This window comes from Protopterus annectens, chromosome 3.part1 (assembly GCF_019279795.1).
Source record: "Protopterus annectens isolate FY-2018-M chromosome 3.part1, PAN1.0, whole genome shotgun sequence".
NCBI lineage: Eukaryota > Metazoa > Chordata > Ceratodontiformes > Protopteridae > Protopterus > Protopterus annectens.
The window spans coordinates 1395308041-1395335328 of NC_056732.1; the positions used below are offsets into that span (position 1 = coordinate 1395308041).

Here is a 27288-nt window from a genome sequence, read left to right on the forward strand (position 1 = left end):
TGCTTTTCTCCATAGTTTTCCTAAAAGAGCATAATCATGTATAAGGACATAACTGATCAGATCATCATAAATCCAAATGTAAATGTGAAGCATGAAATGTGATCTGGGTCAAGTACACTTTCAGGTTGTAGATGAGAAAATGTAAATTCCAGTATGCCACAGGTATAATTCAACAAAGCAGAACTGTAGTGTATCCTGCATACAGATTACCTTCATGTATTACTGCAGCACAAATATGGATGTATAGCCGAGACAGAAACATCAGCGAAACAGTCTACAGATGTAAACTTTACAACTTGGTATGGAGCATTCCATTTCTTCGCACTGTTCATAAACCAGTATTTCCTAATCCATCTCAGAGGTGCCAGGGCCGAAGAGTTTAACCATGCCTCTCAACTGTCCAGATTTTCACAGAATGTCCAGATTTTTGCTTCATATTTTTGATCTGTTCTTCAGAAAATGTGTGGTTTTGAGGACTGATGTCAAGTCAATAATTATTGACGTGTTTTAGTTTCAGACTTCATATCCTTCAGAAAAATGCATGCTAACACACATCATTTTATTCAAGCAACTTTCTAAGCTTATAATAGCAATATTTAAAATCTGACCTTATTTGGAGGCCTTTATCCCTTCATTAAGTTAGGCTTTGTCTAGATTCTTGTGCTAAGGGATTGGGAGGTATGAGAGTCATCAAACTGTATTTAAATGTCTTTTGTCAGGATACAGCAAAAAGTACTGGCAGTTCCTGACCTAAAACATTTCATTAAATTGTTTTCTAAATTCCTGAGACGAGGTGTGGCCCACATTAACTGGGCTATTGTATTTGGACATGCAGTATACTGGAAATCTTGTTTTTGTATTGGTTGGTAAACAGATGCTTTTTGGTATGAATGAATGTTGTAGTCCTTTATTGTTGCATGTAGAATGCCTGTACAGTGTGGGTGAGAAGAGAATATTGCAACTTGTGGAGGAAAGAAATGCTGTTACCTGTATTCAGCACCAGTGGTGCAACAGATCCTTTGTGTGGGTCTCCAGTTAAAGAAAATCCCTCTTCTAGACAGCTGGTAACACGACTGTGTAGAGCATTAAAGAAGTCATAGAAGTAAGACTACTTAATGTTCTTCGTGTTTCACTGTTGCAGTCATCACACTTGGGTTAACCTGCCAGGGGTAGCCCTCAATTGGCCCGAATACCAGAGGCTTAGTATTTCTGCATCAGTTGCTGTCGCTCCAGGACTGATATCAGGTTGTCAGTGGTATAAAAACAGGCAGCCGACACCATTACATCGGTCTTTCTTGCCAAGAAGCCTGAAGCAGAAGCAGTTCGCACGAGTGCCAGTCGGCCGCTACCTAAGTTTTCATTTCCGAAATTGAAGTTGAAGTCTTCTAAAGCTAATTACCCCATTGGTGATCCTTTTTTCTTGCTCTAACCAATGTTAGAAAAAGTTAACAATTGTGTCGCATGTGGAAAGCAAATACCACACCGAGATTTCCATTCTTACTGTGTCACCTGTTTAGGCCCAGTCCATGGCGTCCCTCACTGTCAGTTTTGTGCTTTGTTCAACACCTGAACTATTCGTTGTTGGGCCCTTATTGTAGCTAAATACTTTCACTCCCAATTTCCGTATTCTGAAATGGCTTCGATAAGCCATCCGACTACCGATCTTCCGAACAAACGTAAGGATAAAGACAGAGACAGACTGCACAGGTCCAAAACTGCCAACAATGCTTCCATTAAGCTAGTCGCCAGTTCACCGGTACTCAGTGTGGCACTATCGGAGCCCCTGATACCTGCATCAATGGATTCTCAGGCCGCTACCGAGACCCGTTCGGAGTCCGGTATGCTGCGAGACTCTTCTTTGACTACGGGACCTAAGTATGTCTCTAACTTGGATGGGTCTGGAGCCACTGTGCAGGCACCGGCTTCTGAGGAAGATCTTTGCACTACCAATATTCGACACAAACCGACTTCTTTCGCATCTTCAGTTCTTTCTAAAACTACAGAGTTTCTAAGGCCAAGAGTACGAGCTATGCCTAAAAGACCGACGACCCAAACTCACGCCCCTGCTTCCTTGCCACAATCACAGATGCTTAAAATGGCAGAAGACCTTATCATGCTGATTAGGGAAAGCCAATCTTCCCCTGCTAAAAGAAAAAGAGACTTATCCCCCAGCACATTTATCTGACCAAGAGTCCGATGACTCTGAGGTTTCTGATTATGAAAACATGCCTTTATCTGCTTATGAGGATTCAGATACAGAGGAATCCATTCCTTCTGCCTCTCCTTTAGAGGATTTTTCTTTTGGTGAAACCTTACATACCTTGAGAGAGCATTTCCATTGGGAATGCCAGGATTACCCTCAGTCCAAAAAGAGACTCTGGGAATTTTTAGATTTACCACAGCACAGACCTTTAGCTGTACCCCCTGTTCTGGATGTTGTGGACGATGTCTTTATGGAATCCAGTCTAACTCCTGATACTTTACCTCCTGCTCCAGGGAAACCTGACAGGTATTACAGAGCCCCTGACTCGCACAAATTTCTTTTCAAGAATCCTACTGCTGACCCAGAGGTCATCTCCCAAGGGCCTAAAGGAATAAAAACAACTACAGCTAAGAATCCCACCCCCTCTGACAGGGATTCTCGAGCCTTAGACAGATGGGGTAAAAAAGTATATACCTCTGCAACACTTGCCATTAGAGCATTAAATTATCAGTTCCACATGCTGAAATACCAGCAACATACCATGGAATTCATTAAACAAAAATTATCTACCTTCTCTGTGCAGAAAGTAAAGATTTACAGGAACTTATGCATTCTGCAAGCCAAATCAGTAAGCATACCCTGCAATGTGGGTTTGACACCCTAGAAGCATCCTGCAGGGCGGCAGTCACAGGTTGTGTACTCAGAAGGCATGCTTGGCTTAAGGAACAGTCCTTGCCAGATCATGTCAAATCAAAATTATTGGATGCACGACTGTACAAAGGCAATCTGTTTGGCACCAAAGCAGACAAAGTTTTAAAAAAGATGGAAGAAAAAGCTAAGTCTATGCAGACAGTTAAAGACTTTTTGCAAGTTCAGCCTCCAAGACTGAGTAGGCATTGCCCCTCAAAACATTGGTCCTTTCCAGCCCCCTCAAGGCCACCTCAGACTAGACCTAGGGGTAACAGACCCCCAGACAGCAGTCTCATGGTATACAGAGATCTAAGCAATGGAGTTCCTCGACTTCTAAACCAGGGAGTGCTAAGCCACCCCCTTATGGAAAGAATTCCCAAGGACTCCTCAACTCCTCCTCTCACCTCTGCCCATCTGCTCGTGCCCCTAGGAGGAAGCTTGCCTCCCATGCAGAAAACTGGGCCTCCATGACCAACGATCGATGGGTCCTCAACATAGTGTCCCAGGGGTACAAATTTTATTTTCACCCCTTGCCAAACCCAAAGAGATACCCAGATCTTCCTCCAAACCAGTGGGCAGAGGCACAAAGCCAAGTTCATTCCCTGCTCTCCATGAGGACAATTCAGCCTGTTCCCGCAGGCCAAGGGTTCTATTCCAGACTTTTTCTGGTACACAGAAAAGAGGGCACCTGGTGCCCAATATTAGATCTATTTATTCTAAACACCTTCCTGGTGGTACCAAAATTCAAAATGCTCACATTTCAGCAGCTTCTCCCTATGCTGTCCAAAGATGCCTGGTTAGCCATTCTAGACCTCAAAGAGGCCTATCCTGCATATCCCAGTCAGAGAGTCTTGCAGAAAATATCTAAGTTTTAGGGCAGGATCTATGCATTATCAGTTCTCTGCACTTCCCTTTGGGTTATCCACTGCTCCCAGAGTTTTCACAAAATGCCTGGCTCCAGCCATTGCTTTTTGCAAACAACAAAATATTCAAATTTACCCCTAATTGGACGACTGCCTGATTCAGGCAGACAGTCAGGAAAAGCTGTTACAGCACCTGACATTTGTAAAAGACCTACTAACCTCACTGGGGAACACTATCAATGAGAAGAAATCAAAACTAGTCCCCAGTCAAAACATTGTATTCCTGGGAGCAAGCCTGGACACAGCATCCCAGATGGCATTTCTAACTCCAGAAAAACAAGCCTATCTGACAGGCTACTTCTCTCAACTAGCCACCAGAACCCAGTTATCTGCAAGGAAAATCCTGCAAACTCTAGGGTTCATGGCCTCCTGCATTCTACTAATTCCATATGCCAGACTGTATGTGAGGAAACTTCAATGGTACTTAAAAAGCCTTTGGTGTCAACATTCTCAGGACTTGGAAACTATTATACCTATGATACCCTGTCTAAGGAAAGACTTTCTTTGGTGGGCAGTAGCATGCAACCACAACAAGGGACTTCCCTTTTCACAACCCCATACCACCCAGACCCTAACCACAGATGCATCAGACTATGCCTGGGGTGCTCACCTGGATGGCAGGTGCATTCAGGGCCACTGGAGACCAAACCAAATTCATCTGCACATCAAAGAGATGCTAGCTGTTCAGCATGCTATGACAGCTTTCAGATCCCTGCTCTCTCCAGTGCCTCTACTAATCAAAACCGACAACACCACAGTAATGTGGTACATCAACAAGCAAGGGGGAACCCACTCTTACCCACTCTGCAGGCTAGCCATGACCCTTTGTAACACTGCCTCAGCCATGCATATTCACCTGTAAGCTCAATTCCTGCCAGGCAACCAAAACTCTCTGGCAGACAACTTAAGCAGAAATCTCCTATACCCACACAAGTGGCAATTAAACTACAACACCTTCAACCTTGTGACCTCAAAAATGGGGTACCTTGAAGGTGGACCTTTGTGCCTCCCCCATAACCACCAGATCAGCAAATTCTGCACCAGGGAACCTCACAGCAAGTCCCAGAAAGTGGATGATGCCCTATCCTTCCAGTGGGCAAACCTCTCAATCTAGGCATTTCCCCCTCTACCTCTTCTTACCAGAGTATTACTCAAGATCAGGGAGGAAAGAACAAGGGCAACACTGGTACCCACTACTGCGCAGTCTGTCCCCATTTCCTCCATGGCACCTCCCAGAGATTCCAACTCTCCTGACTAAGCAGGAGGGAGAGTTGTTGCACCCACAGTTGCAGACCCTGAACCTAGCAGTCTGGCTTATTCCTTGACTTCTCCTTCAGTGGCCAGTCTAAGCAAACAAGTCCTGGATGTCATACTAGAAGCAAGACATCCCAGTACTAGAAAATCCTATGCTTACAAGTGGAAAAGGTATTGTTCCTGGATCCAGACTAAAGGAGCTGACCCATCACAGCCCTCCTTACCTCTCATCCTGGATTACCTAGCAGAAATACTCCACAGGGGCGTATCCTTCTCTTCCATTAAAATCCATTGCCTCTGCCATCTCTGCACACTACAACATCACCTCTCTTCTCACACCCTCTCATCAAACAGTTCCTGAGAGGGGCTAACAACTTAAGGCCACCAAGAAGCGTGCCTACCTCTGCTTGGGACCTTAACTTTGTATTGGAAAAGCTCACCCCCATCCCCTTTTGAGCCTGCAACTTCAGCAGAGTTAAAATTTCTATATTGGAAAACAGCCTTGCTTCTTGCCATCACTTCAGCTAGAAGAGTGTCTGAGTTACAAGCACTTAATGGCTGTGGAACCTTTCATCATTTTTCATGCTGACAGGGTCTCCCTCAGGACTAACCCAACCTTCATGCCTAAGGTGGTGTCCAGTGTGGCTCTCAAGCAATCTCTTCATTTGCCCACCTTTTTCCCTTATCCTCAAAATAAGGGGAAAAGGCTCCTGCACTCTTTAGATGTGCACAGACAGCTGAGATTCTACCTGGATAGGACTAAGCCCTTTAGGAAATCTGTCCAGTTACTAGTCAGCTTTGTACCAGGGGCAGAGGGCAAAGCCATATCAAAACCATTTCCAAATGGATAGCACACTGCATCCATTTCTGCTCCAAACACCATGGGAAACCACCCCCACAGGGAGTCAGAACACATTCTAGTAGGGCAACTTCAACCTATACAGCCTTTACCAGGGACATCCTGGAAGCTGCAACATGGAGTTCTGTTCATACCTTCACCAAGCATTACCACCTGCCTATCTTTTCAAAATCCAGGGCAGGCTTTGCAACCGCAGTCCTACTTGATTGCCTCCACCCATTCCTCAGCTTTGGGAATCATCCCAAGTGTGATGACTGCAACAGTGAAACACGAAGAACATAGTACAGTTGTGTACACTTACCAAAAATGTAGATGTTCGAGTGTATTCACTGTTGCAGTCCTGGTTTCCCACCCTACAGCCTCCTTGTCTCTCTCTCTCTCTCTTCCTCACCCTTACAGGGCTGTTGATATTTACTTTCTACTGGTGGTGTTACTCCACCATAACTTAGCTCCCTTTTGGGGGCTCCTGACATTTGGGGCAAGAAAAACTGATGTAATGGCATCAGCTGCCTGTTTTTATACCCCTGACGACAGTCCTGGAGCAGCAGCAACCAACGCAGAAATACTAAGCCTGTAGTATTCAGGCCGATTGAGGGCTACCCCTGGCAGGATAACACAAGTGTGATGACTGCAGCAGTGAATACACTCGAACATCTACATTTATGGTAAGTGTACACAACTGTACTTTCTGTGTGCAGTCTGGATTGTGGAACAAATGTTTCTCAAAGTAAACTTTGTCATACAGAAATCACACAAGTGCAAAAACTAAACGAAATTCCGTGTCTCCGGACTCAATGTGCAGACAACATATAGACTATTTTCACAGGCATTTACACATATAACACCTAGCTATTACATCACGGGCATGAAGGTAGACAAACTAATACTGCACATAATTAGAAACACATTTTAACACTTTTTGCAGTGAACACTTACTTGCATGAGACTTTAGTATTACACAGGTACTTGGTTAAGGCATTGCATTGATTGATCCTTGCACTATGGACATTAGAATATTGTATTATGTTTAATTTACAAATTTGTAACATGTATTGCACTGAAGAAGAGGTAGTTTGTTCTAATTAAGCACATTATATTTACTATGAACTTTATATGGGATATTGTCAATCTTTTTCTTTCGGCTTTTCCCGGTTAGGGGTTGCCACAGCGGATCACCTGTCTGCTCATCATTGGCAGTAGAGTTTTACAGTGTTGAGTTGCCATCCTGGGGCCGGTGCCCAATCTTCCATGGAATGCACACACACACACACACACACACACACACACACACACACACACACACACACACACACACACACACACACACACACACACATGCCTAGGGCCAATTTAGAGTGTCCAATCCACCTACAGCATGTCTTTGGGATGTATGAGGAAACTGCAGCACCCGGAGGAACCCCACGCGACCACAGGGAGCACATGCAGACTCCGCACAGAAGGCACCCCAGCCAAGGATCGAACCAGAGAACCTCTTGCTGTGAGGTGACAATGCTAACTGCTGCACCACCGTTGCCTCCAATATTGGATATTGTCAATATGTTTGCTTAATACAGTAATATGATATAGGTGTCTGATACTAGGTGTTGTGTAGTTTGTCAACAGTTCCTTATGGAACACAAAAATTGTAATTTTAATGAAAATAAAAACTTTAACTGGGATGTTGTGATCCATACTGATAGATTTTACTGTTTTAAATTTCTATCTTTTTTTTGCATTTGTACTTTTGATGCTGTTAGGTTCTGCAAAATGCAGTTCATTAGAAGCATTATATTTTAAGATACGCTTTTTCAGTCCTAGGCCTCTTCTTTTCTCATTGCTCATCAATGGCCTTCCACATTTAGATATCATGTTATATACTGATGATATGTTACCCATAGAAAACCACAAACTTTACAATGTACTAAAAATATACACTACAAAAAAGCTTTCCTGACATTTCAATATGTGCTGTCAATAACAATCTCCTAATCAACCCAAGAAAGCAAATGTTATGCTTTTTGCAACATGTCATAAGCTGTCATACCTATCACTAATGCATTTAAAGACAAGCTAGCCAGAGTATTCCTAACATAAATGAAGATAAATACCGAGGTCTCAGACTGGATACTATCTGTAACTTTAAATTTCATACAATGTTATTAGTAAGGTGCTTAAGTCATTCATATTCTTCCACTACCTCTTTGAATGGCACTATTGCTCCTGCTGAACTAATTTACTGCTTAACAGTAACATCCGTACAACCCTCATACAATGTATATCACTTACAAACAGTAGGGCCTGTAGAGCTGTATTATTAGCCAACCTATATGCTTTACTACTGCAACCTCCTTAAGTGGTTCAGTTAGTTTCCTATTACCAGCAGCGTAACTTTTCTAACAACCTTAATGTTTAAAATGATAAAAGTAGACTACTTCCACCACTAAAAAGAAAACCTATATTTAAGGATCAAAACTACACCATAAAATCCACACAGGACGAAACATGCACCCTTACTCTCCTCAGTGGAAAACCAGTATAAGTGAAACAGCCTTTTCTAACTCAGACTGGCTACCTGGAATAGACTTTCCAATGAAATAAGAACCTTACAAACCTTGTCTGAATTTACCGAAGGAAGACCCTTAACAAGAAAGATGCACACTACTGCTACAAAGACAATGGCTAAATGCCCAGAATTTACCCAAGTCCTTTATCAGTTCGGTGCTGAAGTAATATCTCAGTCAATCTCTTTAAATATGGCATACTCTCGGTAAATATTTTGTAGATGCTGTCTTCAGGCTGATAGAAGTCCTATAGCTCTTCCTCTGTCAGTGTTGTTATCATTACATGGCTCCTTGAAAATAATTTGGCTTCTACAGCACTTTATTGAATGGAAAAATAAATAAATATAAAAATAATTAATTCAATAATTAATTTCAGTGGATGTCATATTGATCACTGAATCTTTACACTTTCTGGTATAGCTCTTGCATTGATAAAAGTGCTTTGTTCCAGTGGTACTTTTTATAAATTATTTTAAGATTTTCCCAGCATGTGATGTTTGAAAAAAATAGAATGGTTATTAATTCTGTGGGATTTAATATGAATAATGGGATCTCATTTAATCAACATGCAGATATGTGAACTTAAAATTCCTAAAACCTTGAAAAATTGCAACTCAAAACAATGACACTCTCAATGTCAACAAACATCCAAACTAACTAGGAATCTAAGCCCAGTGGATTCAGCATCAACACTGTAACCTATGTGATCTTGATGCAGGATTCAAACAAGCCAGCTTCTATGTATGACCTAAGATGAAATAGTTGCAAATATACTCAGATTTAATCAGATTTCTAAGATTGAGCTGTCACTTCTTTGATATTAGTGTTGCAGAAGCCTTGTATGACACTGCACTAGACAGTTTTGTGATGGTATCTAATTGTTGTTCATACTTGTATTAGCATAGTGTTAATACTTGAAGCAGAAGACCTACTGTGTTATGTATATCATTGCCAGGAGCTTCAGCTAACCCAAGTCCTAACTGCCCAAGACTGTATACATATTTCTCCTTATGTTTTACCTATCTCTTTTCCTTTCAGTTAGCACAATCTGTCCAGGATGCAGTTGAAAACAACACATTAAGCATTGAACCTGCTGCAGCACAAACATTGCCTCTTGTGAAAGTATCTGCTATCGAGTGTGGGGGTCCAAAGTAAGTAAACCTATGTTTTACTGTAATTGTTGCATTTCCACTGAAACATTTTAATGGTGCTTTCATTCATGGCTTCCCTTTCTTTATGTTTCTAGTGGGTGGAGGTCTCAAATTATAACGTAAGTGATAGACATGAAAATTTGCTCATGTTTTGATAATTGAATTTCTAACACAATACTAACCACATATTCCGTGACCATATTACCTCATTGCAGTAATGCGCAAATTAGTTACTCTTCAGTAACCATATGTTTGGTTAGGGAGATATTCTGGTTGTTCCTCTGCAAATGGTGAGGTAAAAAGAAGCATAGCTTTAACAAAAATAAATAAATGAAGAAACTAAAAGCTTAGAAAATTAGCATTGTTGACTTGTTAACAGAAAAGAAAGGAATAGCATTATAGAAAAGTAATTAAAATGCAAAAATAAATTATAAATTGACTTTCAGTATAGTAATGCCTCACCTTTCCTGATAGCATAGTTTCGTTAATTAACCAATATTTATCACAGGGATACAGTCAGGTCTGCAGACAGTAACCATATAATCAACAGCAACATTTAGCATGACTGGTTTTTGCAGATGTTTTGCATATTGCGTAAAGGTAGCTCTTGGTCCAAAGTGAAAGCTTAATTACATTAAATGAAACCACCACTTTGTAAGATATAAGCTACATTTGTTTGCTTTTTGAGTATGACACATCTGTAGACACTTACTGCACAGTGTTGTACATTCTCCTGTCCTCTTCTTAGCTAGGATATGGCAGAGGTAACAAGCCTGAGAATGACAGTACAGTAACGTAGGTGCAAGACTAAATGTACATTTTAAATCTTAGGACCAGTACTATAGATTGCCTGATATTGAAATACAATATTAGCAGGTTAACAGTGCTATAAAATTGAATGATATGATAACATACAAACTCTACTTGGTTCACCTAATTAGCTCATTTCCCTTATGATTAATGATTCCATTAATGATTACTTCCACATCAGCACACTTTTAATCAATGTACTAATGTATAAACCATTTCATTGTGGACATTGTCCTGTTTGGCTCATTTGCTCCCATTACCTTAGCAGAGGTACCAAGGGCACTTAAGGTCTTTTTCAATAGCCAAGTATACCACTTGCTCATAAGTATCCTTTAAACTGCAGCATGAGAAATTCATTTAGTGTATGTACCTGTATCTGTCTATTCCTGTATCTATCTACGTGTATACCTACAGCTACATTAACATTTATCACATCTACCTCTTTCTACCTATACCTTTATCTAATTACATATCTGTATCAACATCTAATGCACTTAGCTGTATTTATCTGTGCATCTATCTATACACACACACACACACACACACACACACACACACACACACACACATGGATATATACACATATATGCCTGATACTAGTGATACAGAGGCAACAGTGCTGAAAATAAAACCACAAATGTAACATTACAGTATTTTGAAATTAAATATCCAGACTTGTACCCTCTTGCTTATATATTAACTCCGTGGTTGCACATTATTTGGCACAAGGGATAACCTCCACTTTGATACATATAGCTGTTCTGCACACATCCTTATGATGTAGTGGTGTGATTGTGATCATTTCTACTGCTTTGTACACCTACCCATGAGAAATTTTACCACAGAATGCCACGAAATGTGTGATAGACGTATAAAACACACTTAAATACACTCTTGCCTGTCTTGCATGTACTGATAATCAGTATTGATCATGAAAACTAGGCCACTATTATGCCTTGTGATATGTTTCATTTCTGACCTGCCTACCTCCTATATATTGCTAGACATCCTATACATATATACATACAACCCCTCCCACACACATACACAGACATTAAGTGGCAGCTTATTGACTAATAGAGTATAACAAAAGTGATAATATTGAATGCAAAATCATGAAATGTAAAAAGGTTGAAACTTTACAATGTTGAAATCAAAATACTCCACATATCTTTATATTTTTCAAGTAATAAATTTCCAAGGATAGACATTTTTCAGAAATTTTTTAACACCAAATTTATTGGCATTAAAAAAATAACCAGATTTATTAAATGTAAGCCCCTATAAGCCATCCCTCTTTTGATTAAGCTCAGTCTTGTTCAGACACACAAAAAAAGATACTAACAGTTCATTTTCCATGCAGCTTTGAATCATTTACATGCCATTTACATCTGCTAGCTTCCTAAAATATATGTCTAAAATATATAAATGTCTTCGACCAATCTGTCAACTTTCTTTTTTTTTTTTTTGGGGGGGGGGCTTCACTCTGTTGTTCTATTGTTATTTGTTCCTTTCCAAACATTATCCTTAAAACATCAGTTTAATTTCTGGTAAAACAAGTTCCTACCATTCTTAACACTCCTCCAAACATCTTACTTTTTTGTATTTTTTCCGAGCCTCCTACTTTTTGACTTCTTTAACTGTAATCATACAGCACTGTTCTTGACTCATGAAACCAAATAATTGGTTACATTTATGCTTTCCTTCACTTCCCATCTACCACCCCTGATTCATATGATTGTATATCCACATGATCAACATCGCAAACAACCACATGCTCAATGGGCAGCCCCACTTTACCCCTCTTCCCTGTTTCACCTTTGTTCCTACACAGCCATTTACCATCACAGACACACAATATGTGCAGACATTTACTGCTGCATGAGCATATGGGAACCTTAGAAAGTGGTGTGGTAGTGGCATCCATGTTGCTTGAAATGCTTATTTTACTGGTAAGGGATACATTTAAAATTGCCTTAGTGGCTTGGTGGGTATTGAGTTTCCCATTCACAAGAATTTGGGGTGTAATACATTTATATGATGGTTATAGTTAGTCACTTTAGCTGAGAAGATCCATTTCTACCTTACTGTTGTCATTTGAAATGGAAAGGAACAACACATAGTTAAGTTTGTAATTGAGTTGTAGGGTTTGTGGTTGCTAGCATTCATAAACAGTAATGCTGCATATCTTTAATGTCATGTAGTATATTCTTGTGTAGATTGCCTGATTTAGCATCCATAGGAAACACTTTATTAATAGTTCTAGTTTTAATGCTTTGACAGAATTTTTGAGGTTGCCCTAGTTAGTTAGTTTGGAAATTTCTATAGCAAATTACTTTTGCTGCATTACTCTTTATTGTAGCTTCTCATGTATGGGCTACGAATACATCTATCTTGATTGTATTTATATGGCCCTTTATTCCACTTCACACAATGCCTAATCTCTACTTTTCAACAATTTCTGAATTCATTAGTCAGTCATATGTTGTTTCATTGGAACCTTCTATTTCTAAGTGAAGAAATCTTGTCTAGGACTATAACTGGTAGAAAGGGGCATGATATAGAGTTTGAGCAATTGAAAACAATAAATTAATCAGTGTATTACTGCTCATATAGTAATGTTGGCTCTGAGGTTTCAAATATGTGTCTTGTTAATAACATCTGACGTGGTATTTTTAAAGACTTTGGAGAACAGGAATAAATAAAAGGACTGTTATTGACAGTATGGGGAGCAAATGTGAAGTTTGCAACGTATCTGATATGTTTTTTATCCCTATATCTAACAGTATTCCTGTACCTGCAGCTGTATCATGCCAGGTGCAGTTTTATCCCTTTTGATGCAGGTTGTTATCATACAGAAATCTTATAGGTTGACTTCTGCAGGGACTTTCCAGTCTAGAATGATCAGTTTATGTTGCACAGAATGTGCTAATATATATCGGCCTTACCAAAATGGCAGGGGGATATATACTATGGCAAGGTTGATCGGCCTTACCAAAATGGCAGGGGATATATACTATGGCAAGGTTGATCGGCCTTACCAAAATGGCAGGGGGGATATATACTATGGCAAGGTTGATCGGCCTTACCAAAATGGCAGGGGATATATACTATGGCAAGGTTGATCGGCCTTACCAAAATGGCAGGGGATATATACTATGGCAAGGTTGATCGGCCTTACCAAAATGGCAGGGGATATATACTATGGCAAGGTTGATCGGCCTTACCAAAATGGCAGGGGATATATACTATGGCAAGGTTGATCGGCCTTACCAAAATGGCAGGGGGATATATACTATGGCAAGGTTTATTTTTGCATGCTTTCCTGGAATAATTTGAAGAATTGACCAGTCTTGAGCAATAACCGAATTACAGTTACATTTGGCTACTAGTATAGGGGTAAGTTGAGTTGTTCTATTTTTCAGTGTAAGAACCTCCTCCACCAATATGGTTACCAAGACTGTTGTTCATAAATATATGGTATGACTGGATAATGTGAGGGGACACACATGAGGTATATTTTAACTAAGATTCAGTTATAGGTAGAATCTCTGGGTTGTGTTGAGTCCGTCATACTTCAGTTAGAACCCGTTTGATATTAATGATGCATCCATTCCCATAGGAGTTAGATCCTTATTGTAGTTCACGTTTTACTTGCCTAATTGTGTAGGATATGGGCTTAATTGAATGTTGTCACTCATTATTATTATTATTTTTATTATTATTACTATTACTATTAGTAGTAGTAATAGTAGTTTCAAACCTGACCTTGAGCAGTATCCTACCTTCACCTAGAATGATGCCACAATACAGTGATAAGATGATCAGCTTTAATAATTGGCTTAAATTCTGGTGTCATTCAAAGGGGATCCAATGTCTGTCTGCCTGGGATGACATGCTGGACAAGCCACGCTGCTTCACAAGGGACGGCTTGCACCTGTCACCCCTGGGCTTCCGGATATTGGCAAAGGCTCTTGCCACCCCCATAGTGCCTTTTTAGGCAAGGCTCAAATTCTAAACCTACCACCCTAGAATACCAAAAGGAAAAACTAAGGGTAATGCTGCTCAGTGCCAGAAGTCTCACTCTCAAGATGCACGCACTCGAGGCCCTTCTCAATATGGAGAACATCGATGTCTGTGCTGTGACAGAAACCTGGTTCAAGGCTCCTGAGAGCACCCCAGCACTAACAGGTTTCACCTCATATCATGCGTTCCGGCCCCAAAATCCGGACAACACCAAGAAAGGAGGGGGGGTGTCCATTTTCATAAAGGACACCCACACCTCAAGGTTGGTGGCAACGCACGATGCATCGGAGACCATCCAGGTGCAATTAACCATAGGCAAGACTGCTCTGCAATTTGTAGCATGTTATAGGCCACCCTCTCAAACTCAGGAACCTCACATGGCCTTCCTGAAAACATTGGAGGGGATAAATGTATCTCCAAACACCATCATACTAGGTGACTTCAACTACCCTAATATAGACTGGGAACACTACTCAAGCCCGAACACTCTAACCCAAAGATTCCTGGAGTTCATAAACTCAAATGCCATGGAACAACTAGTCACCATCCCCACAAGAGGAGAAAACATACTTGATCTCATCATCACGAACATGGGATCAAAATGTTCAACACCGGAAGTATACCCCTCACTGGTGAGATCAGATCATAAACTAATCTCGCTGGAGGTCCTCATCCTGCACCCACCTGAAACAAAGAAGACCACAGTGAAAAACTTCTCAAAAGCCGATTTCACACTTCTAAAAACTAGTGTGGTCTCCTTTAAGGCCCTTGAGCCAGTGGTAAACATTACTCAAACTGCTGAATCACTTACAAATGCCTTCTACCAGCACCTACAGGACTGCATGGATCAGGCAATCCCAAACAAAACTAAGACTCTCTGTACCAAAGGCAAGCGTCCAGTCTGGTGGACCCCAGCCATAAGCAAGCTCTACAACAAAAGGAGGAAGCTACTACAAGATAGAGCAAAATCCTTGAAAGGTAAGACACCTTTGATCATTATAAGTAAAAACTAAGAGCTCTCATAAAATCATCCAAGGCAAATTTTGAGAGAAAAATCGCCAAGGACTCTAAAGACAATCATAAGGCCTTCTTTAGCTATGTTAGAAACCTAGGAGGAAACTCCCAGATATGCTCAGAATTAGTTCAAAATGATGTGAAAATTACTGAACCTACACACATTGCTAACATACTGGCTGACAGGTTCAGTGCAAACTTCTCCCCCCCCCTCCCCCCCAAAAGGAGAGATATCTATTCCAGAGGATTGTAGCCCCCCAAACATCTCCAACGCCCAGGTGAAAACTGCCCTCACTAAGGCAAAAAACACAGCATCCATGGGACCGGATGGTGTCCCCGGCTGTGTGCTTCATGAACTCAACGAGGAATTAAACCCACAGTTAGGACAGCTGTTTAATCTTAGCCTCACCTCAGGATACGCACTCCAAGGAGTGGCGCACGGTGACTGTGGTCCCACTTCATAAGGGCGGTGCCTCCACAGACCCTGGAAATTACCGCCCATTAGCTTGACAAGCCTTATCTGCAAAGCCATGGAGAGGATCATAATGGAACTCATAAATAAAGACATAGGGAACTTGCAGACTTTGGATCCAACCCAGTTTGGCTTTGTCAAAGGCAGATCCTGCCTCTTAAACTTGGTTGACTTTTTCGAGACAGTCACCAAGGCCATTGATGAGGGAAAGGCAGTCCATACAGCCTACCTCGACCTGGCAAAGGCCTTCACACAATACCCCACTCAGGTATCATCGAAAAACTCATCAGCTTGAATGTAAACCCATACATCACAAGATGGGTTGCAAACTGGCTAAGTGACAGAACCCACAGGGTCAGAGTTGCTGGAGCCATGTCAGACTCAAAGCCTGTCACAAGTGGTGTCCCACAGGGCTCAGTCCTGGGTCCACTCTTGTTCGGCATCTACTTTTCTGAAGTACAAGCAAACACAGGAGGGTTATGGCTGACAAAGTTTGCAGATGACTGCAAACTGGGCCATAGTCGAAAACACATCTGACACAGATATCCTCCACAAGGGCCTCACAGAAATGGATAACTGGTGCCAGAGCCATGGCCTGAAGTTAAACGCCAAAAATGCATAGTCATACCCTTCGGGAAAAACAAGGTTACCCCTAGCTACCATATAGGTGGCAATCCACTGAGCACAGAAAAAGTCATCAGGGATCTGGGGACGCAAGTTGACAGTAGCCTTCGCTTGACACTCATGTTGCTAAAGTAGTTAGGAAAACCTTCTATATCGCCCACCTGATCATGAAGGGATTCACATCTAGATCAAGGGAGGTCATCGTCCCCTGTACTCATCACTCATTAGACCTATGATTGAGTACAATGCCCGCTCGAATGTATCTGACCAGACACCTGCTGCAGCTTGAAAGGCCCCAAAAGTTCCTCACCAAAAGGATAAAGGGTCTCAAAATATGTCTTATGCTGCCCGACTGAAAGAACTCCAGCTCTATTCAGTCTCATACCGCTTGCTCAGAGGTGACCTGTGCCTGACATATAAGGCCATGTCAAACCAAGATTTGATGAATATGCTTCACCTCAAAAAATCTAGATCCCTCAGAACCACAAGGGCGGAGACTTAAACCTTGACACGGTTATAAATAGAACGTGCTGGAGGGACAGATTCATCACCCAGAGACTCCCTATGCTGTGGAACAAAATCCCGGTACATGTGAGGCAGAGCACCTCGCTGGCCTTGTTCAAGAGGAATCTTGACCAATGGATGGGAGATCGCAGATATACCCCAAGGATTACTTCAGTGTCACTGCTTGACAGAGGCACAGAAAAATGATAGGCATAGTTTTTATTCAAACTAAAGGGGTGGCGAAAGCCACATAACTATGGGCTAGGCTTATAAATGCCCTTGGGCAGATAGCCTAGTATGAACCTATGAACCTATGAAATGGTAATAGTAGTATAATTATGTTTTTAAAGTGAGTGCATTTCTGTAGGTTTGAATTTATCTGCGTAATCAACCTTATATGCGTGGTGTAGAAATTTTTATTAGTTTGCACTCAGCTGAGATGAGTATAGTCATAGAATGTAGCACATAAGATGAGGACTGTATATATATATATATATATATATATATATATATATATATGAGAGAGAGAGGGGTTAGTCTAATCAAAATGTGACAGGTCAAAGTGAGTAATTATTCACCTTTAATTTAATTGGGAAGACATTTTCAATGCATACATTGTGATTGTTAAAATCAATTTGTGAGAGAGATCAATAGTTATCATGTTAAAACAGTTTTAAGTTTTACTGAATGAAATAACTGCATAAAACATAACTTACGTAAGCTAAAAGAACATTTTGTTTTTTATTAAATATTTTAAAGATAGAATTAAAATATGTAATTGATACATAAAACAGATTACAATAATAGAAAATGTATGTCATCATGTTACATTTACTGTAAGGAACACAAATTATTTAAATCCAAATCTTTAGCACAATATACATGTTGTGAAGACAAATTAAAAGAAAGGCCAAGAAAGTGAGATGGATTAAGATCTGTACAGATAATGTAGATGCCTGTGTAACTTAATATGCTACAGATTCACTATTATCAGCTGAGAGTATTCTATTTCACTACATTTTTTTCCTGCAGCTGCATAAGGATAAATATCTATAGCCACAGAAAGACTTATGAGTTACCTTACCTTTATCCATTTGCTAAGAGAATGCATATAGGTTCATAGGTGTACACTATTCTAATGACCACAGGGACTTTTGTAAGCCTAGCCATGCATCCCAGAGGTATCCGGCAAGTTTTTGAGCCTTAGAGGTTATTTAAGGGATATATGTAAGTGAGGGTATGATTTACAGATTGTGTCTCTCCATTAGAGACATAAGTGCTAGACCTGGGGTGAACTTCCAGTTTCCTATCCACCAGTCCAGGTTAAGCTTGAATAAGGTTAGGGAAGAACTCTGCTTCACAGGGATGGGAAGCCTGCTCCAGAGGAGAGAAATTATTTGGGAAACATACCTATCCCTCCAACATGTCCTGCTTATGTCATAAGCAAGATTCAAGTCCCTAGATCAAGTAGTTCTGATTCTTTTGGTTATGCAGATGTGCAAAAGGTCCATCAGACTGGGATCCAAGGATGCATCGTATGCTAGGCACAGATCAGCTCTCAACAGTCTGTTGGAAACAGGGTATAAAGATAATGCTTTGAGGTGATCTGCAAAGGCCATTTTGTTACACCCTGCATTCTTTTTGTGAGGAACCTCTGTGGACATTCTAGTTGCTGCATGTGCCTGGCCAGGTACATACTGAAGGGGGTGTTGATGTCCTTCAAGGATGCATCTGCAGTCCTTACAAATGGGTTGTCCTGGCCTCAGGCAGCCCTTCGGTCGGCCGGATTCCAAAGTCTAGGTCTGGCCTCGGCTGATGTCACACTTCACCCGACGTCATAGCTGCAGTTCAGTGGGTATAAAGGCATCAGCCGACGCCATTTTCCTCAGTCTTTCTTGCCGCGTGGCGCCCGAAGCAGAAGCTGTTCGCAAGTGCCGGTCGGTCAGAACCAGAGATTGCTACTACCGAAGACTTCTAAAAAGCTAAGTACCCCGTTGGGGACTCTTTCTTGCCTCAGCCGATGTCAGAAAAAGTAAATAATTGTTTAACTTGTGGGAAACAAATACCTCATAAAGATTTCCACTCTTACTGCCTACCTTGTTTAGGCCCAGACCACGACGTAGCAGCTTGTCTAGCCTGTGCTTCCTTCAACCGACGAACGCTTAGACGTCGGTCGGAGTTTGCAGAGGAGTTTTTCGGCTCCGCTTTTGCTTATATCATGCCGTCGGAGACTCCGACTTCGCATTTAGCTAAAAAGCGTAAGGAAAAGGACCGACACTCGCGGTTTCAGCCGAAACCGTGGCTAAGCCAACCGTGAGCGTCTCGGTTTCGGCTGAAGCCGAGTCCGCGGTTCTTCCTTCGGCCGAAAGCATGCCTCCTTCTACCGAGGCCTCTTCCAGCATGGCTGAATCTGCTACTGAAATTCCACCTGCTCTTACAGTTTCTCAGGATTTATCAGATACTATCCCCTTAGATGTATCTACTCCTGCACGTGGAGCTGCTAGGCCCCCTGCATCCATGTCAATTAAGGCTTTTGCCAGGGCTAAAGCAGCTAAATCTTCAAAGGCCGTGCCTGCTAAAGCCCCCTCTCACAGGCATAGCTCTAGTACTCAAATGCTTAGTCTAGCAGAGGATCTCATTTCTTTGATCAGGGGAACCCAGTCTCACCCTGACAGGGCCTCTCACCCACCTCCAGAGAAGAGGCTTAGAGCAGAGCCCCCTGAGCCAGTTTCTTCAGATTATTCCTCTGATGATTCAGAACATACAAATCCTCCAGAGGGCCCTTATTCTCCATATGAGGACTCTGATGCAGAGGATTCCATACCTTCTGCCTCTCCTCCTGAGGAATTTTTTTTTGGGGAAACCTTGCATGCTATGAGGGAACAATTTCAATGGCAGGGCCAGGATTTTTCAGACTCCAGGAAAAGGCTTAGGACCTTTTTACATTTACCACAGCATAGGCCTTTAGCTATTCCTCCAGTACTTACAGTTGTGGATGATGCATTTACTGATGCATGTACTGCCCCTGACTCACTGCCTCCGGCCCCTGCTAAGCCCGACAGATACTACAGGGTTCCGGACACACATTATCATTTGTATAAGGCTCCAATTGCAGATCCAGAAACTATTTCACAGGGCCCAAAAGCTGTAACAGCTGCCTCTGCCAAAAACCCCCTCCCCTCTGAAAGAGAATCTAGGGCATTGAAGAGATGGGGTAAAAAAGTTTATACTTCTGCTACTCTTTCGGCTAGGGCCTTAAACTGTCAATTCCACATGATTCAGTATCAGGAATTCCTGTTAGATCAGCTCACTAAAAAACTGTCCTCGCCTGAACCGTTAGACCGCAAGTCCCTTCAGGATTTGGTGCATAACACTCAGCAGGTCAGTAATCATTCCTTAAAATGCGGCTATGATGCACTGGAGGCTTCCTTTAGATCAGCTATGACTGGTACAGTGATCAGAAGGCATGCATGGTTAAAAGAGCAATCCTTACCAGACCATGTAAAGTCAAAGCTTCTAGATGCTCCCATGGAAAAGCACAGTTTGTTTGGTTCCCCTGCACAGCAAGTGTTGAAGAAGGTGGAAGAAAAAGCTAAATCTGTCCAGACAGTCAAGGATTTCTTACAGGTCCAGCCTCCGAGGTTTAGTAGGAACTGGCCTTCCAAGAATTGGTCCTTTCCAGACACCACCAGAGCACAGAGAGGCAGAAATAGACGCCCTAGAGGCAGAGGTCAGTCCAGAGGTGCCTACAGGGGACGTCAATGGCAGCCTAACAGCCAGAGAACTACTGCCACAGATCCAGCCACTACCACTTCTGCAGGACAATCACAGTGACTTGGCTCTGAAACCGCCTACCAGGGAACAACTGGCAGCACCCTTAGGTGGAAAATTAGCCTTATTTTCAGTAAATTGGCATTACATTACAGGAGACAAATGGATTTTACAGACAATAGACAAAGGCTACAGGTTTCACTTCCATACTCTTCCAAGGAAGAGAGGAATGCCAAACCTTCCTCCAAACCAAAGGACAGACGCTCTACAGCAAATAGACCACTTACTAAGGATGAGAGCTATAGAAAAGGTACCGGCTATGGAACAAGGACAAGGATTTTATTCAAGGTTTTTCCTAGTACCAAGAAAGGAAAACCAATGAAGACCTATCCTCGACCTGTCCGCTCTAAACACATATCTCATTGTTCCAAAATTCAAAATGCTGACCCTACAGCAACTTCTTCCCATGCTGGGCAAGGAGTCTTGGCTGGTGACTCTGGATCTCAAGGAGGCATACCTGCATGTCCCCATACGACCAAATTGTAGAAGATACCTCAGATTTCTTGCAGAATCAGAGCATTATCAATTCTCAGCATTGCCTTTTGGCTTATCTACTGCGCCCAGAGTATTCACGAAATGCCTGGCATCAGTAATTGCTCATTCCATGCTTCAGGGAATTCAAATTTATCCATACCTGGACGACTGCCTGTTACAAGCGGACAGCAAAGACAAATTAACAAAAGATTTGGAAAAGGTTATTCACCTGCTGCAAGCCCTGGGATACACAGTCAACACAAAAAAGTCAAGGCTGATACCATCCCAAAGGATAACCTTCCTGGGTGCAGAACTGGACACATCAAACCAGATGGCATTCCTCACAACAGAAAAACAGAAGCAGCTACCACTCTATTTCATGGCATTAACAACGCAGAACCAGCTTACAGCAAGGAAAATCCTGCAAGCCCTGGGTTACATGGCATCCTCCATAATAATAATTCCACATGCCAGACTACATATGAGGAAGTTACAATGGTACCTGAGAAATTTATGGTCTCAGCACAAGCACAGCCTAGAGACCTAAATTCCAATAATTCCATGCCTGAAGCAAGAATTCCAGTGGTGGGCCCAGGCCTGTCAATTGAACAAAGGACTGCCCTTCCACAGGCCTCACCCAAGCCAGACTATCACCACGGACGCCTTAGACCTCGGATGGGGGGCACACATGGTGGACAAGTGTATACAAGGCTTATGGACTCAAGACCAGATGAACCTACACATAAATCAAAAAGAGATGCTGGCAGTAAAACAGGCAATTCAGACATTCAGACCATTTCTTCAACAGGGTCATTTGCTGATAAGGACGGACAACACCACAGTTATGTGGTATATCAACAAACAGGGAGGCACACATTCATATCCTCTATGCCGGATGGCAATGGACCTCTGGAATGTGGCCCTGAGCCTCAACATTCAGCTCCAAGCCATATTCGTGCCAGGAAAAGAAAATATACTAGCAGACATCTTAAGCAGAACCACCACGGATGCCCACGAATGGATGCTACATCCAGACATCTTCAAAACCATCACAAGGAAATGGGGACTGCCAGAAATAGACCTGTTCGCATCCCCACACAACCACCAATTGAAAAAATTCTGCACAAGGACATACCACCCACTTGCTTGGAAGGTGGACTCCCTATCCTTCAGTTGGGAAAACCTGACAGCATATGCATTCCCACCTCTTCCTTTGATGCACAAAGTGCTACTGAAGATCAAAGAAGATCACCCGAGGATCATCTTGATAGCTCCAGATTGGCCGAGGCAACATTGGTACCCGCTACTGAGGAGTATGTCCCAGGAACACGCATGGCCTCTACCCCTAATACCTCTACTGCTAACACAGAACAACTTCAAAATCCTGCATCCAAACTTGAAAACTCTGCAGCTAGCTGCTTGTAACATTACATAAGGAAAAATAACCCAGATTTATCTCAAAGGGTTAGAGACATTATCTTGGAGGCTCGCAGACCCTCAACAAGGAAAACTTATTCAGCAAAATGGAAAAGATATCTCATTTGGAGTGCAACAAAAGGAGTAGATGCATCATTGGCAAACATAGCTAACATCCTGGAATATTTAGCAGAGCTTTTCCACAATGGTCTGTCTTACTCCTCCATTAAGATTCATGCATCAGCAATTTCAGCAGAATACAACATGGATCCTCAAGTCTTTTCTCAACCTCTACTCAGACAGTTTCTCAGAGGAATTAAAAATGTAAAACCACCAAGGAAACCACCATTGCCTACATGGGACTTGAACTTTGTGTTAGAAAAGTTGACACTCCCCTTTTGAACCAGCAGCAACAGCAGAATTACAGTACTTATCTTGGAAGACTGCATTCCTGCTTGCAATCACTTCAGCTAGAAGGGTTTCTGAATTACAGGCATTAATGGCAGTACAGCCCTTCCTTATCTTCCATCAGGATAGAGTGTCCATGAGAACTAATCCTACCTTTATGCCAAAAGTGGTCTCCAGGGTATCTTTAAACTAAGCAATACACCTACCAACATTCTTCCCCAACCCACAGAACAGGGGGGAAAGATTGCTGCATACCTTGGATGTACACAGACAATTGCGCTACTACCTGGACAGAACCAAGAACAATAGAAAAACTGACCAGCTTCTGGTAGCATATGCAACAGGAATGGAAGGAAAAGCAATTTCAAAACAAACAATCTCAAAATGGATAGGAAATTGCATTAGATATTGTTACTCTTTTCATGGAAAGGCAACTCCAGAAAACATCAGACCTCATTCCACAAGGGCTACAGCCACTACTACAGCTTTCTTACGAGGAGTGGCTACCAAAGACATTTTAGAGGCTGCTACTTGGAACTCCGTGCATACATTTGCCAAGCATTATAATCTGCCTTTATACTCCAGATCCCGAGCAGGTTTTGCCACTGCTGTTTTGCAAGGGATCTTAACTACACCATAAACTCTTAGTGCCTCCTTAGTGCCTCCTACCCCAGTTTGGCTATGGTATTCTACCCATTTGTAAGGACTGCAGATGCATCCTTGAAGGACATAGTACAGTTTTGTACCTACCATAAATGTAGATGTCCGAGAGGTATGCATCTGCAGTCAGGATTACCCAGCCTCCTTCCCCTCTGTGGTACTCCTAGGGTATTTGCCCATCTTGTAGCTAGCTGGGGGAATCTATTATGGTGTATTTGTTTGTATATATGTACATACATGTTTATTTCTATTTGCTCTCTATTGTTTGGAAACATTTGCATTTATCCAAATTTAGCCTTCCTAGAGGGCACCTGGCATCTGGGGCAAGAAACACTGAGGAAAATGGTGTCGGCTGATGCCTTTATACCCGCTGAACTGCAGCTATGACGTCGGGTGAAGTGCGACATCAGCCGAGGCCAGACCTAGACTTTGGAATCCGGCCGACCGAAGGACTGCCTGAGGCCAGGACAACCCATTTGTAAGGACTGCAGATGCATACCTCTCGGACATCTACATTTATGGTAGGTACAAAACTGTACTTTCTCAATGATGGGTCTGATAAGGGCTGAATAAAGAGGAACAATGACCTCCTTGGACCTAGATGCCATACCCTTGCTTATAGGTTGAGCAACATAGAATGATTTCCTTACTACTTTAGACACATGTTGGCTGAAAGTCAGATTACTATTCACATACATCCCTAAATCCCTGACTACTATATCCTCTCTTAGGGGTGTGTTTTCAATGAGTTAGTTTCCTCAGGTGGCAAATTTCCTAAAGGGTACTATTATACTTTTCTTGGTGCTGACTTTTAAGCCATGGCTTTGGCAATAGTTAATTGCCTGTGTTAGTCCTTCCTATAGAATGTTAGTGTCTTGGGGGGATCGGAATTCTATAACTGCTTTTAGTGTGCAGCCATCTGTAAATTTGGTCAGCCAGGGGCCTTTGACATTGGCTTTGATGTCCAAGAAATAAATGACAAATAGGAGCAAGCCCAGCTCAGAGCCCTGAAGAACTCTGCAAGAGACCTGCCTCTTTGTGGAGGTGGTCTCCCCTATTCTAACTTCTTGGGTGTTATCTGAAAGCCAGCTGTCTATCCAGCTCATAACACAGGGGGAGGTGCCTAATTCTGTGAGTTTGTTTGAGTTGTTGCCTGAGTGGGGTTTTGTATCAAATGCCATAGCCAAGTCAAAGTAGGCAGTATGCACCATTGTGCACTCATCCATTGCCTTGGTGGCTGTTTCAATGAAATCCAGTATGTTGAGTAGGCATGATCTGCCTTTGACAAAGCTATACTGGGTTGCATCCAGTGTGTGATAGTTTATGTCATCATTAATCAAATGCATTATAAATCCTTCCATGACTTTGCATATCAGACTAGCCAGACTTATGGGTCTGTAGTTCCCAGGGTCAGTTGATGGACCATCCTTGTGCAGAGTGACGATCGTGGCAATCCTCCATTCTTTTGGCACAAAGTCTGTCTAAAGGCTGTGGTTAAATAGTGATCCAGAGGTCCAGATAGTTCATGCTTAAGGCTATTTAGGAGGCATCCTGGGCTATTCATGATTCTGTTTTATATGAAGAATCATCTTTCAAATAAATGTAAAGAGGTTAATGAATACGGACCTTCTCTTCAATGCCCATTCTGTTGATACTGATAGAAAAAAAAAAAAACTTTTTTCAGTTAAACTTTTTGTTTTCCATGGGGCATTATTTACACCACCTTTTTTTTTTTTATGGTGACTTTGGAATTAGTTATATTAGCTGCAGGTAGGGAAGGGTAGATCTTTCACCCACTTAATAATACTTTCATTAGAAGCTCATTCTGCATTCCAGTCTTCACTGAATAAGTTTTAGTTTTACTGCAATGATCTAAAACAACATGAGCCAAAGCTATATTATGCTCCTTGGGGAGGTTATATTTTGTTCTGGATTTTATCTAAAGAAGGAAGCTGCAAGATAATGTATTGTCACATTGGAGCTGAAACGTGATGTAGTGTATATCCTGCATTCTCGGTGAATGTTCAGTGCATGCTTTTTTACGAAAATACTGCTTGATCAGAGCTGATTGAAGTGTGCTTCCCCTACATCCTACATATAAGGACAGCATTAAGCATTTTGTATAGGCCCATCAGCACACTCCATGCAATGTCAAGTCTCCCCATTCCTTGTTTTATGTGTACTAACTCTGCAGTTGCACAGCAGTGAGGAAAGGAGGAACTCCTCAGTGGAATATACAGTGGTCTTGCACTAGCAGTGATCCCAAGGTGCCAAAGAGCCTAGCCTTCCGATGCATGATAAAAGTGACTACATCTAGTTGTTGTCAGGCAATTAGAATCTAATCAGTTGGTTATCTGTTACTTACTGCACTTGACTTCAGTCAAAAGGTTGTGTAGTGATATTTATGGAAAGTTTATATGCTTAGTGGAGACAAAGGCCAACCATGAAAATGTTATGACATGGTTAAACAGAGAACAGAACAGTGCCGTGTATGCTAGTCTCAATCTCTAAGCCATTTCATGCATTGTAGGTGGGACATCTGGTGAAAGGAGCAAACCACATTCACTTCAGTGCCAGGACTCCACCAACTTGCAACCTTGCCGTTACCCTTTACTGGCAGAATAGAGAATAGAGAAGTATTTCTAGGTAATCATTAGTGGTCTAGAAATTCTGAAGTCATTGGTGGGGGCACAAAAAATAATTTGCAGTAAAATTCAGCGGTATAGCCATATATTTAATTCCACATCAGGTCTGTATTAGTAGCTGTCGTTTTCAAATGTTAAAGAAATAAAGATATTCCCCCATTCCGAAAATGTAATTTTGTTTTCTTATGCAAAATTCTTTTTTTTTTAAACGGTAAGACAACTTAAAAAATGCATACAGTTTAAATCATTATTCTTGAAAACAAACCATTATCAATGTGCATTTGCTCATATCAGTTTCATGTATCAATCACTGCTCAGAGATGCTGCATTCCAGCAGACTAGCTGTACGTATGTACTGCAGTTTTATTTAATAAATCTGGTAAATATTTTGTTTTGCAATCTGATGAGTGACTTGCTGCCTCCTATTACCTAACAAAGCTGTTGGAGTGCATTGTTGAATTGCTCCCTTCGTTCCCATTTTTTTTCAACTGGCTTATTTTATTGCCCCTACACTGTCCACAGTTGTTGCAGTCCACCTCTACATTTGACATTAAGAAATATTTGTTCTTATTGGCTGTAGCAAAATTCATTTAACTGCTTTCAGTTTTTTGTATTAAGTAAGAAATCAGATTAACTGAATGAAAGCTGTTACATCAATCCATATATTAGCAACCTGATATGAACATTCAGATGCTAGATCTAATTGAATTAATTTCTACAAAGATTGACTTAATTTTTGGGGGAGATGATTTGTGGTAAATTT

At 41.7% G+C, this 27288-nt stretch overlaps 1 protein-coding gene across 8 annotated transcripts in view; it reads left to right on the top strand.

Moving 5' to 3' along the window:
- The window catches only part of RAB3IL1 (RAB3A interacting protein like 1), a 606739-nt gene that overhangs the window by 475013 nt on the left and 104438 nt on the right, over window positions 1-27288 (top strand). For 6 of the 8 annotated variants that reach the window (XM_044067439.1, XM_044067437.1, XM_044067441.1 and 3 more), the window contains 2 exons: window positions 9529-9641; window positions 9737-9760. In XM_044067439.1, the coding sequence (XP_043923374.1) occupies window positions 9529-9641; window positions 9737-9760 (137 nt within the window). The remainder of the gene's footprint in view (window positions 1-9528; window positions 9642-9736; window positions 9761-27288) is intronic. The other 2 variants (XM_044067438.1, XM_044067442.1) reach the window with 1 other exon arrangement.